This window comes from Rhipicephalus sanguineus, chromosome 1 (genome assembly GCF_013339695.2).
Source record: "Rhipicephalus sanguineus isolate Rsan-2018 chromosome 1, BIME_Rsan_1.4, whole genome shotgun sequence".
Lineage (NCBI taxonomy): Eukaryota > Metazoa > Arthropoda > Arachnida > Ixodida > Ixodidae > Rhipicephalus > Rhipicephalus sanguineus.
The window spans coordinates 48,894,323-48,910,287 of record NC_051176.1 but is presented as its reverse complement, the minus strand read 5'-3'; the positions used below and the strand labels follow the sequence as shown (position 1 = coordinate 48,910,287).

The 15,965-nt window shown below is 45.7% G+C and overlaps 2 protein-coding genes across 2 annotated transcripts in view; both read right to left on the bottom strand.

Moving 5' to 3' along the window:
• Nucleotides 1–15,965, bottom strand: part of LOC119391022 (uncharacterized) — a 253,828-nt gene that overhangs the window by 184,303 nt on the left and 53,560 nt on the right. The window lies entirely within an intron of this gene.
• On the bottom strand, nt 991–8,410 carry LOC119391009 (peroxynitrite isomerase THAP4). Its single transcript, XM_037658721.2, has 5 exons — nt 7,753–8,410; nt 7,527–7,655; nt 7,146–7,244; nt 6,517–6,594; nt 991–1,505 (listed from the first exon to the last, which is right to left on the bottom strand). The coding sequence occupies exons 1-5, from the start codon at nt 7,973–7,975 to the stop codon at nt 1,474–1,476; spliced, it is 561 nt and encodes a 186-aa protein (XP_037514649.1). The 5' UTR covers nt 7,976–8,410; the 3' UTR covers nt 991–1,473.

The following is a 15,965-nucleotide window of genomic DNA, read 5'->3' as shown; positions in this document are numbered from 1 at the left end:
CTACAATATCAATGGCTCCCCCGTACAATCAGTAACATAGTATGAGTATTTAGGGACATAGGCGTGCGCAGAGGGGGGCGAACTATCTTGTTTACGCCAGAGGCCCTTGACGAGAACTCGTCAATTTTTCGCCACACACCATTCGCTGACGTAAGGTTAGACATCGTACGTTAAATGCCACATTCAGCTACACTTTCTTCTTCAGCAATTAGTTGAATTTTGTAACGGTGTGCGCGAACTGTAAAAATCAACTCCTCTTTGCACGCAACAATGAAAGCGGTAGTGCGAAGCAACCGACACTGTACAAAGTGAGAGTACGCTGACGACCGACAACAAGTGAACTGGCAAATGGCAGTTTTCTGAACTTACCTATGACTCGCCAAAAGTGCAAACGCAATTGGATGGGGCAAAATGTAGGCTCAGTCCCCGTATCCGTATTCCGGCGCAATTTTCGCCTTGCAGTCCTGCAACACCCGATTCATTTAGGCTGAGTTGCTGAGAGACCCTTGTATCCTTGTATAAACACTTTGCTCAAGTTTTACTTTCAGTTACTCTGCATCCCGTGTTCGGTGGCTTTCACAAGTAGTGCTTGGTCGCGAAACCTGTGCGTTCTTTCACGCATGTACTTCTCCCGCTGCAACCCAGACAACACTCGACGTCCCGTGGTCGTCCTCAAATGGTACAATCGTCCTCGCACATTTCTCGATGTCCTTGGTACGTATTGAGTACGACACGAGCTGGTTTGGCCCGGAAACGTCTTTGCGAGTGCTTTCTGAGGACAACAAGTTGTCCTGAAAAGGTTCTTCCAGATACCTTTTGGGGATGACAAAAGCAATAGCGAGAGCGCGCTAGCAAGTTGTCCTGAAAAGGTTCTTCCAGGGACCTTTTGGGGATGACAAATGCAATGCATGCACTGAGCGCTTACATACGATTCCTCGCGTCCTTTTCACACTAAGTAGATGCATATCATATGTGAAAATTTTCTCAGCACGCCCTAGCAAAAATTCCCAATAAAAAACCAATAGCCTATTGGGTTATTGACACCTATTGGTCTATTGGTTCTATAGGTCTATTGGAACTGTATTTGGCTATTGGTCTATTGGTTCTATATCAGCCTACTGGACCTATATTGGTGTATTGGTTCTCTATTAGCCAATTGGAATTATATTGGCCTATTGGTTCTGTAATTGCCTGCTGGTATTGTATTAGTTTTGTATTTGCCCACTTCTCAGCCCCATTAGAATTAGTCTTGCGCAAGTGTTTTATGGGTGTCTTGTCGTCATGCAGAAGGCCCACACTGTGGCAGCGCCCCTGCAATGATAATCACAGTGGATGAATGAGGCATATGTTCAAATATATTCTCATAATCAAAACTACAAGTGCTTCTTCTGGCCCTTGATGATGTTGGCGATCTTGCGGGCGACTATTTTGCCAAGGCAACTATGTCTTGTGTTCAATTTCTTCTGGACTGCCTCATCCGCACTCGAGGAAGTGCCTGAAAGATTCTGTAAATAAACAGAGCCATGAAATCAGAAAACAGTAACAGATGTTTAATTAAAGCTTACCTTCAAAGCAATGTATAGAAAGTAGGCGGCACAGTGAGAAATTATCTAGACCTTAATTCACTGCACATGTTCACAATGTTGCAGGAGCTGAACTATAGCAAAAAACTGAGTGAAATATTACACACCCAACTGTGGCTTATTGCGTGGAAAAAACAGTATATCGGCAAATTTTGTGGCAAAAAAAGAAGGAAAAGAAAGGGGCAAAATTTTTTTTAAATATTAAGCAGCACCTTATCCCGTTTACACGCTTGCGTCCTGTGTTTTTTGAGCTGTACCCAAGAATGAACTGCAAACTCGTCCTTAAATTACAGCAAACTCAATAATCACTTACTATCTGTGACGTGCTCTTTTTCACGATGGTGGTGCGACTATCATACCTAGAGCATGCCACTAAATCTCAACTTAAAGATGGCATGAAATAAATTAAGCTAGGGTAGATTCACGATGAGGCAACGGTAATATGTAAGACAGTAAGGCAGCCTAGATTCCATATCGTTGCAAAGCCCAACACAGCAGTCAGGCTGCAATGAGTTGGATATAACACACGTGCTGCATGTTACATGCTTATGCAATTAAGCCAACAACATTAGTAAACCCACTCCTGCGATAGCCCTAATTGGGCTGCAGTATGTAAAAATAAAAAAATATGAAATAAAAAATCGCACCAGTGCAGTACATATGCTATGCACATTTTGTATAATGAATTATCATGTGGCCTTCTGTGGTTCTTGTGACATTATGTCGAACAAGTATGACAAGCCGATTGGCGCGCACTACAACACACAAACAGCATCGACTAGAGCGTTTTACTATTCGCACTTTCCAGCACCTACAGGTGGCGCGGAGAACGTTTCAATATGGCGGGACGAGAGGTGATGGAGTCGACACGAAAGCGTGCACGTCTCGAGAACCAGGCGGCTTACGGGCCTCTGGTTTCTCTAAGCGCGATTCTGGACCTTGCCAAGGAAACGCAGAGATGTGTTGTGGAAGGAGAGGCGGCGTTTAACGCTGGCCATATTATATGTTGTGGAATACGCGAGACAACAAGCGCGGGCCGTCCAGGTCGAGTCCCTCTGCCTGCAGACAAGCGCCATAAAAGGCCCGCCGCATACAATCAAAGTTCAAGTCTGCAACACAACCGGTGCCGTAAAGGTCAGTATTTATTCTTACGTTTTGTAAGCTATTTATGATGTACGAGAATTGACACCAACCAGCGGTAACGCTCGTGTAAACAAAGCGCCGTCCCCCACCCATTTGCGCTGCCTAAACTGTACAGTGTGTGCGTTCACGGCGAGATACATGGTTCCCCGCACCGGTTTAGCTGTGAAATGATTGTTTAAGAGTGCCACGGAAACAGTTATGTAGTGGCGATTCGGCAGATATGAGCACGATGATGAGGTATGCCAATACCCAGCTTCCTGCACGACTGGCGTTTTCGCGTGCCGTGAGGTGGTGGGGTGACCCTGTTACTTCTTCATTCTAGTGTTATAAAAGTAGCAATATGTTGCCGAGAGCTTCCCGGATTCATTATGCATGTGGAAGCTATCGCATTTTGTCCCGCTAAAATCACACAGTTTTAATGTCGTTTGCATGCTTATCATTGATTTCTTTTTTGTTTCAGGGAGAATGCACATGCAAGGCCGGCCTCTCTGGTCAATGCAAACATGTGTTTGCCACACTGATATATTTGAACAGGTAAAAACCTTTGAACAACATGCATTTATCATAATTTGTTGGTTGGTTGTTTTCTGCAATGTGCACCGGGGACTAACAGTGAATGTGTGCCATATTGCCGTACTAAAGCTTCAATGTAAAAACGAACATAGAGGCTTCACTGCAATTAAAAGGAAATGAAATTGCATCTGGTGTTTTCTTGTTGCACTCCCAACTGTGACTTTCAATAACATGTTTCTACTTAACAGTCACATATTAGTGTTTCAGTGGCTTGAAATGGGTACGTGCTGTATTAAAAACCACAGAAAATGCAGAAATTCTTCAATCCTTCTGGGCTTCTTGCAAATGTTTAGTGTAAGGATTCGTGTTTTCTGAAAGTGTTGTAAGAAATTTCACATTGTAGAAGCAAAGGACGAAACAAAAGGGAACTGATATAGAAGTGCTTACACAAGACTGAAGCGGTTCCCTTCTGTCTCTTCCTTACTTTTCGCACCAATAAGTTACATTGGAAAATACCTACAAGTCCTATCTACGACAGTGCTGCGAAATTTTTTTCTTGAATTGTGCGATACATCCACAAGAAAGCCAAAACAGAGAATCTGGACCAACATATGTTTATTTTCATGTACAGAACAAGTGCCACGTCCCTCGACTCATTGTCGTGTACAGATGTGCAACAGCAGTGGGGCCGTGCCAGTGCTACCAGCTTATACAAACCAAGGCCAATTAGTTTGTTTTGCCATGTGGAGCAGCCTCCATCAAGAAGCTTCCCAGAAGACATTCAAGCCCAGATTAGGAATGAACTCATAGAGGCAGCGAAAGATTCTGCACTAGCAAAGCATAAAACGCGCACAAGAAAGCTTGCCCCCGCCACAGTCAGTCCAAACACGGTCCATTCCATCGACAAATTTTTACACAAGGGCTGTTATTTGAAAGAGTACACAAAATTTTTATTTTTTGAATCGGTGCCTATAATGACAAAACAACGCTGAAAAGGTTCACACTTGAACATCTCAATCCAAGTGAAAAGACTTTCTATCTTGAAAAAGTGTGCCTCAGCTACGCCCAAGGCCAAAGAAATATGTCGCGAGACAAGTGATCAATCATCCACCTTCTGGCACAGTGAAAGAAAAAAAAGAATCACTGGAAGCATCTGCAGGGAGCTCTTCACATTTGAAGAAAGTGGCATGCGCACTTGGGAAGCAAAGTTGGAGCGGGCTGTATTGCAGGGAGCATTTAAGGGGAATGAGGCCACCAGATATGGCACTGATAATGAGTCACCTCGCACTTGAAGAGTATGCAAGAACACACAACGAGTGCGTGAGCAAGATGGGGCTCGTAGTCATTCCGGCTGTGCCTTGGCTTGGCTACAGCCCGGACGGAGTATGTGAGCAAAGAGGAACAAGCGTCTTGCTGGAAGTGAAATGTCCCGTTGAAGGCCAGCACTCCAGCATAAAGACCTTGTAAACGCTAAAAAGCTTGCATTCGTTGGCGTGATGGAGAAAATTATGCACTGAGGACATGCACATAAGTACTATTCCCAGGTTCAACTGGGCATGCTCCTTCTGAACATGAAGGTCTGCCATTTTATAATTTATTCAAAAGTAGAGAGCCTGGTCGTACCTGTGCAGAGAGGACACCGAGCACATACAGGAACCTTGTAGAGAGGCTGCAGTACGTCTACTTCAAGAAGTACTGCCTAAGCTTGTGCATATTAGCAGGCTTGAAAATTGATTTTTTATCACTACCCCGCACCAACCTATTCAGTATTTTGGAACATTTAATCAATGCAACATACGTAGCAACAATAAAGCTCTGTGACAGTATGGTTGTCATTATTTATCACTGAACATGTGACCCTCCCAAAATAAAGACCCGCTGTAGTAGCTTGGGAAGTTAAAGGTCGTATTGCGAAGCTTTAAGGCACGGGTTCGATTCCAGACTAAGGCGGCTGCGCCTAGATGGCGGCTAATTGCAAAAGAGCACCCATGTGCTTAAATTAGGTGCACGTTAGAGAACCCAAGATGGTGGAAATTAATCCGGAGTGCTCCAATACAGTGTGCCTCATAATCATAGTATGGTTTTTGGCATGTGAAATCCCACCAATTATTATTACATAGAGCAAAAGAAGTGCTGAAGTAATGTTAACACTCACCAGATTGTGCAGCACTAACTATGTAACATGTATGTTTGTTCAACAATGAATTCTGTCACGTTTGAAGTTGCACCTACTGAAATTTATCGTCAGCCAATATTGGTGCACACAAGTTTGTTAGCCCGCATGCAACTGCAAACAGCTCATTCACGTAAGGTAGCATCTCCCAGGAGAGGGTGGAGTTGAAAAGCTTAAATATTTTAACTCGCTGGATTGCCCGCTCTACATGAACTCGAGCCCTAGCAATATCGGCTGTCCTGAGGGCATCATTGCGGTTGAATTGACAGTCCTTCTTAGCGAAAGGTGGCCGAATAACACCAATTGCAACGGGCACTACAGAGGTCATCTATGAAGAACCCCTATCAACCATAATGTCGTCAGTGAAGGACTCAAACTTTTCCAATACTCCGCACTCAGCCTGTAATGGCTTTATCCGACGCTCGTCCACCAAAAGCTTCACTAATAAATGTTATGGTGCCAGCTGGACTTACACATACCAGAAATTTGACAGTGTAAGTTGACTTGTACTGGGAATAAGTGAGTAGCTGGCATTTCACACACCGTGACCTTTCAAACTGGCACTTCAGTACAATCTGCGACACCTCGCACTCGGAGTATTGCTTAAAGTGGCAATGGCATGTGGTTTAGGATTTCCCTCCTTTGACGGCCACTCAATGGCAGTTTTGAGCACTGCAGCAACCAGGGGAAGCGTGTGGCACAAAATATCTGTGTACAGATGAAATGCTGCACTGAAACAGCACACTGAGGCACGAAAACGACATGGCCTGTTTCAGAACCATGAGCACCAACATAACTCTGTCCCTCACGGAAGCTTCCATTTTGTTTTCTTCTTCGTATTTCTCTACAAGTGAAACAATCTTGTTTAGAAGTCCATGATGAGGTACACCAGTCAAGGTATTTATGTGGGCGTCGGAGAGCATCATGTCTGAAATCCTGATTTTTTTGTGTGCTGATGTCCAGCGTATTCACCCGAATAGACTTGTTTAGCTCGGATGAGCTGCACAGCTCTTGAAGGTGAACAAGTGCCCTTGCGGCGTCTTGTTCTGTAACGCAAGAATTAAAATTAGACCGAGTTTGTTGAAATTTTAAGCAAAAAGTTACCTGCTGCTGTTCGTGTGCCCTGCAGTGTAGACGTGCAAGAGCTTGAAAGGGGGGGAAGCCACTCCTGTAGAGGTTGGTCTGCAATGCAATGAAAATGAACCAAATTCTTCATAAAAGAACGTGAAGTGTTATAACAAGACGGTGCCCTACAGCAAAACATACTGCATTGCATGGGCTTGCCTTTCCTTTAAAATTAAAAGAGCAGAGAATGACAAATTAGATGTGAAAGGAGAATAAATTACCACGAAGGTAAACATCCAGCTTACCAACCTGCAGATCAGTAAAGGTAATAGGAGGCAAAAAAAAGAGACATGAAACGCACAGAAAGAGAGTGCGACAAAATTAATAGAAAAGAAAACGAAAGAACACAGCGTACTGTCGGAGTGGCATCAGTAGGCTACTTGCTCAGATGTGGCAACAGATGAGCCTCAGTCAATCGAGTAAAAAGTGGAGTTATTTAGGTGCCCAAAATATTTTGGATAAACCACCCTGCAAATTGCCCTTTAAGGAACATGAAAAATTACGCACAAACTGCCTTTGCTCGTCTGCGTGAAACTGCCATCTAAAGCCTGCGGGAACGTCTAGACATCAAAAGTACGGCGCGAGTGTCGCACAAACATGATTCTCACCGTCGTATTCACCTTCTTCAGGATAGTTCGGAAGCTCGCACGCGCAGTCCCCATCAGTGACTGCTTCAGGTGGTACTGCAGTGTCCTGGCCCTTGTTACCTGCAACATTGTTAAGTCAATAACAGAGATGTGTTATGACCAATGTAAACAAATGCAAAACTCAGAAACGCGTGTGCACGGCCTCCGATTGGCACACGCCTTTCATTACGGCCGAAAGCGACACGGCGGAAAGTTGTGCATTCACTGCCTGTTACATTCGCACAGTTGCTGAATACAATCGCCAATTTGCTGTGCTCACGACGAAGCGTCAGGCACCATCGCACAATATTTACCGAAACCACCTCGAGCGCAGGAAGGTGACACTTGGGTATTCAAGCTTACCTTGTGTATCTGCAGTGTGTTTTCTTCTGCAAATCCTCGGCCTCACTTCTGCCTCGTGGGAGCGCAGCGGGATATTTTGAGAAGGCACGGCGTTTCTCTTCAGCCGCCTTCGTAAGGGCTTCAACTCGTCTTTAAAACAAAATTGCACCATCAGCTCATCACACACACACACACACACAAATGAAATGAAATCATCGATAGCGGCGCAACATCGAAGTAGACTCACCAAGGTGGCCCCAAAAAAAGTCGTCCTTGTTGAAATGCTCGCTACACACGACCATTTCTTTGCTCACTTGCTTCCCAATGCGGAGCTTGATTGTCCACAACTTCCGTCGTTTTTTCTCTTTCGGAAAGCGGTGCAAGCTGACTTTTCCAAATATTGCACGATTTGTGCATTGTGGCACACTGCACATGCGATTGCTCTTCGCTCTCAGCCCGTTTTTCTCCATGACGCACTACTACGACGCTCCGACAGCCACACAAACGGGGCGAGTGGGAAAACGACCACCGTCTGCCGGCTTCCGCAAAAATCCGCGCGGTGGCGCTAGCTCATCTGGAAAGTGCGAATAAGGCGATAAACGCGTTTTCGGCTTAACACGCACGTTGTAAATACTTACAAAGGGCTTGCGAGACTCCAACTACACTCACGAGCAGGGCGCCTGTCCTTTACCTCTAATCTATGCTACGTTTTTTGTGCATACTGACAAACACAAAAACAAACTGCAATAATATATGCGCTCAATCATTCAACTTCTGAGAGCGTGTCGACTTGCAATCGAGGCGTCGCTGGTCTCGCTGTCATCAAATACCGGAGACAAAGGACGAGAGACTTGTTTTCCCGACCTTTCAGCTTCGTCCCAAGTTTGAATACAAAAAAAAAGGTGATATCAAATAAATACTAAATAGGAGTAACTACCATGCCCACTCAACTCACCAAACAATCGGAGCACATGGGCCTTGTTGCTCGTCTTGCCATCTTGGTGCCACTTTGTAGAGTCGAAATCGGTCGAAATCCAAGACATTTATGGCTCAGAACGTCTCCATCTGGTGCACGCTGAACACAGTCTTCACGTTATCGTCGCGGAAGCACACTAAAGCAAACATCGTCTTACGTGAAGCATCGAGATCACACAAAGCGCGCGCTATGGCGACAGACACAACGTTTTGGCTTAGCTTGGCCGCAGGCTGGGCTTGTCTTCGTATCGGCCGAGCGCGGATGGCGCGCCAAACGCACGGTCGGTCGCGTTTGCAGATCCACAGTTCTCATTAATATTCTTTCTCCTGTATCTTTACAGCACTACTTATATTGCTTAGCATAAATAGTTATAAACTTTACATATTATCCAAAGCTTATCTTAAAGCTTAGCACATGGCTTAGCCTGCTTAACCAAGGAACGTGTAAAAAAAAATGTTCACACATGCAGCGTCGCCACGCCGCGCACCGTCTCACTTTTTTTTTTTTTTTTTGTCACCTGGCTGGTTCTATGCCGGTTGTGATCTCATGGCGGTTTCTTTATTATTATTCTGTGGTGTCTGTGTTGTCGATTCCTTCGCAAGTTCTTCTTTAGCGTGTTTTACTGTAGTGCCCGTTTACCGCACGGCATGTACGGAGACACCGTACCGCCGTGGTCGACACGTTGCTAACTGCACACGGTGTCTCACGGTGTACGATTAAGCTCAATCGGGATCAGACTTATCAAAAGTGAATTGATCCCGTCTGTAGCTTGCGTATAATATAGCCAATCATGATCAAGAAATTTGATCGGGATCGGGTCCGACGCGCTCAATCAGTCATAAGATGGTATAAACAGCTACCAATAGGCGGTAGCTGTTTGAACAATAAAACTCCTGTTGGCCTTATACATCTTCTGTTAGTACATTAAGAAACCAATAGGAGTACTTATTTGACCAATACGACTCCTATTGGCCCAATAAGTCACCGATAGGCAGCACCGATTTGACCAATACAACTCCTATTGGTCCAGTAAGACACCAAAAGGCAGCCCCTATTTGACCAATACAACTTCTATTGGTCTAATAAGACACCAATAGGTGGTGGCTGTTGGTGTCTATTGGTACCCATAGAAGTCTTATACAACCAATACACTTCCAATAGATGTCCTATAGAACCAATAGCGATTTCCTATTGGACCAATAGGAAATCCTATTGGTATTTTTGCTAGGGGTTTGTTTCACACAGACATTGCATATTTTCGCCTCGTTGCTTCTCTTTTGGTTGAAAAGCTTCAATTATTACGCGTTTCGCTTTCTGAAACACAAGTAAATAATCTTGGGTATCGAAGCTGATATTGCGAAATGTTCATTTAAAATAGTGTGTTCCTAAACGTGGCTACAACGTGGCAGCCAGATATTAGTGAATATCCGCCGCTGAAGCGCGTAATAACAAACTAGCCGCTGGCAACCAGTGACCATGCGTTGCCGTTCTGGATAGTCAAGTAGCCAAACCAGCCAAGCCATTCCAAGTCAACTGACTGTCAAGATGGGATCTTGCAATGAAGGTTAGTGCAATGCAAACCGCATCTTTGTTGTTTGTGTGTACAGTACAGTTTAGTGTACAGTTAACAAAAGTAAGATGTCTGAAAGCGCAAATTGTAGACGTCGACGGGAGGTCAATCGCCGTGTTGATGGGTGCTTCACGTTACTCAACGCTCTGACTGGTGCTCCAATGAATGGATCGGCACCAGTCGAACAAATCGCGGTGAATTGTGCTTCAGAGAGTCTCAACGTGAATAACGGGGAATCGAGGTCTGCGTCTGACACATGGCCCGACCTCGGGCAAGTGAACTCGATGCCCGTGTCGAGTGCACTGGTGGGCTGTCAGAGCGGAGCCTCTAACACTAATGAATGCACTGTGCACGATACACGTGGTGACGAGGACATTGTGCCAGACTTTCGAGGAAGTTTACAAGCATGGGCCATTGAGTCGCAGTCGTCGCATGCTGCGGTGACATCACATGAGAGTGTCATGAAATGTAGCATTGTTCTACACGGGACAGCATCTGGTTCCTTTTGCATGTATTAATCCTTTCATTAAAATCGTAACTGCCTTTATTTGACGTCTTTTTTTTTTTTTTTGCAGGAGTAGTCCGGTACAGTAAAACATCTTTGCAAATTTGTGTTGAATGCCTTAATATTGCTTTTTTTTTTTCAGACACTGCCTCTGACTATATACTTGGACTCGGATGCCTGAGAAAGCGGTCCTCATAACCAGTCGGGACTAATTATTGTTTAAATAAATGAATTTCAATCAACAAGCTTTGTATTTTTTGTCATAGTCAAGCACTTATTGTCACCTCTCCGTTTATTGACGCAGTATACATACACAAGACCTCACAGAGGTGTTTTTACTTTAATGTATGTAAATACCTTGAAAAGAATAAATCATATGTAGTAATACAAATTATCACAGCCTACGGTACCGAACCGGCTGCACAATAGTTGTTCTGAAAACATACTAAAAAAGTCCTGAAGTGTTGTTTTGAGGACGTCCTGAGGTTGTTATGAGTACGGACAACAGGACTGGATTAGTGCCATTCTAGTACCTTAACAGGACGTCCTGAGGATATCATAATGTCCTCAAGGTGGCATACTGAGGATGTCCTAAGGTTGTTATTGTGTTGTCTGGGAAATGACTTGTGACAGCGCTAGTGACAGATATTTGTAGTAACTATGAAAAGCGGCATTTGGTTGAGCACACATCGTTACAAATGAAATCTTACACAATTTACAACTAATACCCTACATCAGCCTACGCGCAAAACATCTGGAGCCCCCTAGCATGCTTCTGTATGCTGCACAATATCTTTCACAGTGATGATGTCTGACTGCATAAAACTTGCGCGTGCTATCGTTCGGCACGATCCCCCACTTTCTGTTATTTCAAGATTTCCATTGTATTCGACGCTTCTAAACACAATGTATGCGTGACGCGAATAGCCACGTATATTCCAGAATTATTTACGCGAGGTACAGCGATTACGGTTGAAAGTATACAGTTGACACACGTATGAAATACAAAGCGTTCCACTATAAAGCAATCCTGTATTAATACCCGGGGTTTCACGTGCCAAAACCACGATATGCTTATGAGGCAAGCCGTAGTAGAAGGTTCCGGAAATTTAGACAATCTGGTGTTCTTTAACGTGCACCTAAATGTAAGTACATGGACCTCTAGCAATTCGCCTCCCTCAAAATTTTACCTCCGCGGCTGGGATCAAACCCACGTATTTCTGGTCAGCAGCAGAGCACCGTACAACCACAGTACCACCGCGACAGCCAGCTGTGCGCAAGTTCACCCACCAAATTGTTCAATCTCGTAGGTAGTGCCTCGGCTAATGAATTCTGCACCACCAGAAGAACGTGACGATCTCCGTAGAACCAACAGTGAATGATGCAAGTTGACAATAAATGTTAAGAGAACAACACAGCCAAGAATTGAGATAGCGCGAATCTTTTCCAGAAAATTACTTGTGCCCTATGATCACACATAGAAAAACTACCTTAGTTACCAGTCCTGCGAAATACATGCCCGAACAAAGATGAACGATATGTCCGATGTACATGCTTTTGCATTACATAAATTTCTTAATTGATTCGATGTGTGCGACAAATACTAGCACCAAGCTAAGGGTCCAACAACGGCTTGGCTAGTCGTTGGACCCACACAGTTTCATGCAGAATTACCAGTAAAACTAGACGCTAGATGCTGATCTAAATATATTGATCTGACTAGCAACGGTACAGGTGAGCTCGACCACCTTGAAAATATGGCGATAGGACGGATAAATATGCGTGTTGGCTGAACGTACGTGCTGCGCTGAAAGGCGCGAGATTGGCGAAAAACAAAGCGCGATTGTGTGTGCGTGCGTGTCCGTGTGTGTTCAACTTCAATAATAGATGATTTAGAAGTGACTAAATACCTTTCAAAATGTGTTATTTTCAGGAAGTTTTATTTGCTGAATGAAATCTTCGTCTTCGTTTAAGCCTTGACCAAAGTCAGCCAACAATTATCGCGGACCGGTATATAGTATATAATCTGACTGTCTTTATACGGCAACTGTGGATGCATTTTTCGATGGTGCCATGACACGCTTTCGTAAACTCGCATAGACGGTGGTGCCAGAATGTAATATTGCAGGAATTTCTATAAGATCGCATCAGCGTATTCGCAGACATGTGATAATCTCCCGCAAACGCGTTGTCGAATTACAGCAACCTGCGACACCCGGTTTGGGGACGTCGGTTTAAGGAACTGTTCGGACATTTAGCGCGCTTCTGCTTTGTTCTTCCTTCTTCCGGTAAATGGATTGATAATAGCCGTTGCACGTTAAACGCAAGCACACGTTTGCGGGACGTTGCAGTGCGCTTCCCACAAAGACTTAGTTTAATGCACGTCAACGCAAACGTCGACAAGATCGATTAAAAGTTGGATGCTATGAGCGTTGTATTGATAACGACGCTGTGACCTGTGAACAACCAAGCTCAATTTCAAATTGCACATAATTCTTTGCCTGCCGGGAATAATGATCAGCTCCCACAGAAAAAAAATGTATCTTCAAATAAATTTTCTGCATAAATAAATAAAATTTCTGCATTTTACGGCCGAGTAACCTTGGTTTTTCCGCTATTTTGCTTTCCTCCGTTCTCTCTATATTTCTGCCACCAATCTACGCACCGTGCTGTGTCGACCTCTATCGAGGTCATGTTCACCTTCCTCGGACTGCCTTAAAGGGGTCGTGAACCACTTTTCCAAGTAATGATCTAATGACCTCAGTATCGGAGTTTACTGCCTCCCGAATCGATTGCCGCAAAAATTTCTCGAATCCGTCAAGAATCAGCGGAGTTACGGGGGTTTGGCGCACGCTCTCAGCGCTTTCTTTTCTCGTGCCGACGAGCGCACTGGAAGCTAGACAGGGAGGGATGGCATGGGGGAAAGAAGTTACGTCAGCGCGCGTCATGAAACGCGATCGCTCTCCCGCTGTGATTCGCTTGCGCTAGTGCGGCTACCGTGTACTGAGGAGTGCGGCGCCGGCAAGTGGCGGCACCCCGCGGCAAGAAGCGCATCTGATCCGAACGGCGCTCTCGATTTACGGTGGCTATCGACCAATAAGAATGCTATGTCTCTTGCGACGTAAACGGACAGATCCGCGACGTAAACGGACAGACGCCCCGCCCACCGACGAGAGTGAGAACCGGCCTCTGTTTGAAAAGAGGGTGCCTGGGGAAACGGCAACTTCGCGCTCCGCTTGTGGCCATTACGCGGCGCGCACGACTGTAATATTTGGCAGAGCAGTTCATAGCCGTGTCAGCTTTCCGCAGGATGTGTTTTTTCAACAAGCCCAAGGGGTGCTTCATGACCCCTTTAAAAACCCAGGGCTTCACCTAGCTCCTGCCAGAACGTACACCTGGGGCGCTATTTTGTACGCGTTCTAGCATAGAACGGGGAGGAGGATCGAACAAAAAGACAAGGGGGAGCCACACGGGATTGGTCGAGGCTAGTCTGACGGTCAAGATGTGAGAATAGCCACAAGTTTTGCTTAGAACGGGGAGGAGGTGTTGGAACAGTCTCCGGCGCCGTTCTAGCGATAAAACGAATACAAAACAGTCTCCGCAAATGACTTGGGTTGGATCGAAACGAAAGCGGAGGAATGGTCTTCCCGCGCATCTCTACCGCGCGGACAGTTTGCGAAAATGGCGTCTCCGTTCTCGTTCATGCCATTTTGCAGAAACGAAGCCGACGAAGCCCCGAGGTAGAAGGTTCGTTTGAGCTGATGACTGAAGAGGCGTACTTGGTGACGGGGCCCTCGCTCTTCAGCGCGTCGGACAGCTCGCCCCACAGCCGACGCCTGTCCGCTGCCGTAAATTCGTGCGTAAACTCGCTAGCTCGTACGGCCAACTCTCGATGCTGTTCCATAAACGAGAGTAGCAACTCTCTCTGATTGTCGGGAACGCGCGGACCTCGTAAGTGCGTGTGCTGCGCCATTTCGACAACTGAATAACGGTTCCAATCGTCGCGCCGTTTGAATTTTACAAGTACACTAATACTAGAACCACTGGATGAAACAGCGTGGTGGCGAGCGCCATAATCGAACGCCTCGTGAAACGGCGACACCCCCTGGCGCTATGTCAAGACATTAACACAAGGTTATTGTTAAAGTCGCCGAGCTCTTCAACTTCAAGCTGCGAGAAACAATGCCTCTGAATAGTGATGTTCAGGTATAATAATTATACATTTATTTATGCGTTGGATACATTCCTGAATTCCCCAGCTCGCCTATTGGCTGTGTGCTCCCTCTTGTCCTTTTGTTCGATCCTCCTCCCCGTTCTATGCTAGAACGCGTACAAAATAGCCCCCCTGGTGGATGTCTTCAGAGTCAAAACATGCTCCGTCGTCTCCATATTCACACAAGTAGAGTCTCAACGAAAAAAGCTTAGCAGAAGTGGTCGGTGGCCGGAGCCACAAAATCGCGACACGCGGCGCTGTTGCTGAGGAGCACGCCGATAGTGAGATTGCCAAGCACTTTCCATTTTCCGAAGCAGGGGTGGCCTATGGACCGGCGGAAAGCAGCCCATCTTGCTGTTGGCCCACCCGTGTCCATATGTGTAGCCACCATTGCTTATCGGCAGAGGTGGCTACGTACTTGCTTTTTTCGCTGGAGCTGCGAGCAACCATATGTCTCTATCGCAGTTGCCCCGAAAAGCTGTTTGTTGGAGTGCTTTCTGCAAGCCACCCCTGCTTTGGAAAAGGGAATGTGCTTGGCACTCTAGATGTCTGCGTGCTCGAGAAAAATCTTGCCGCTCCGGCAACCAGTCACCTGTGTCAATCTTCTTCCGTTGAGATTGTACGTACATGTGTCGTCTTTATTACTGAACATCGCTTTATAGTAACGCGTTCTAAGGTAGTCGGTCGTCGTTGCAAATACATTATTGCGCTTCCCTCGACATCATGTTAACATATCTAAAAACAAGCGCCCCCAACAGGTGCATTGTGCCAAACAACTTCACGCCTATGCAATTCATCATACCAACCATTCCTAGTTTCTATTAGGACATGTATCGTTAGCCCTACAGACGCCGGAGTCACCGAACGATCTCGGAATCTGGATGCGCTCATTAGTAACGTTTCGCGCTACAAATGGACAAATTTTAGGATGGAGACCCCGGCTTTTATGGGCGCGCAGGCGTGTTGATAGAAAAGCCGCCATTCTAGTCAGCAACGATACTCCTAACGGCGTACATAGGGTGGTACGGTAGCTAGCTTTTTTTCCCCTATGGTTGTACAGTACGGCCCATCTAACAGCGGTTGTGCTTCATGTTGTGCTTCATCGTCATGAGTGCTCCGGGCCCCAAAACCTTCGGGCGCTCGTTCACAGCAGCGTTTTAACTGCGCGCCGGAACGTTGGGAGTTTCTAAACTAGT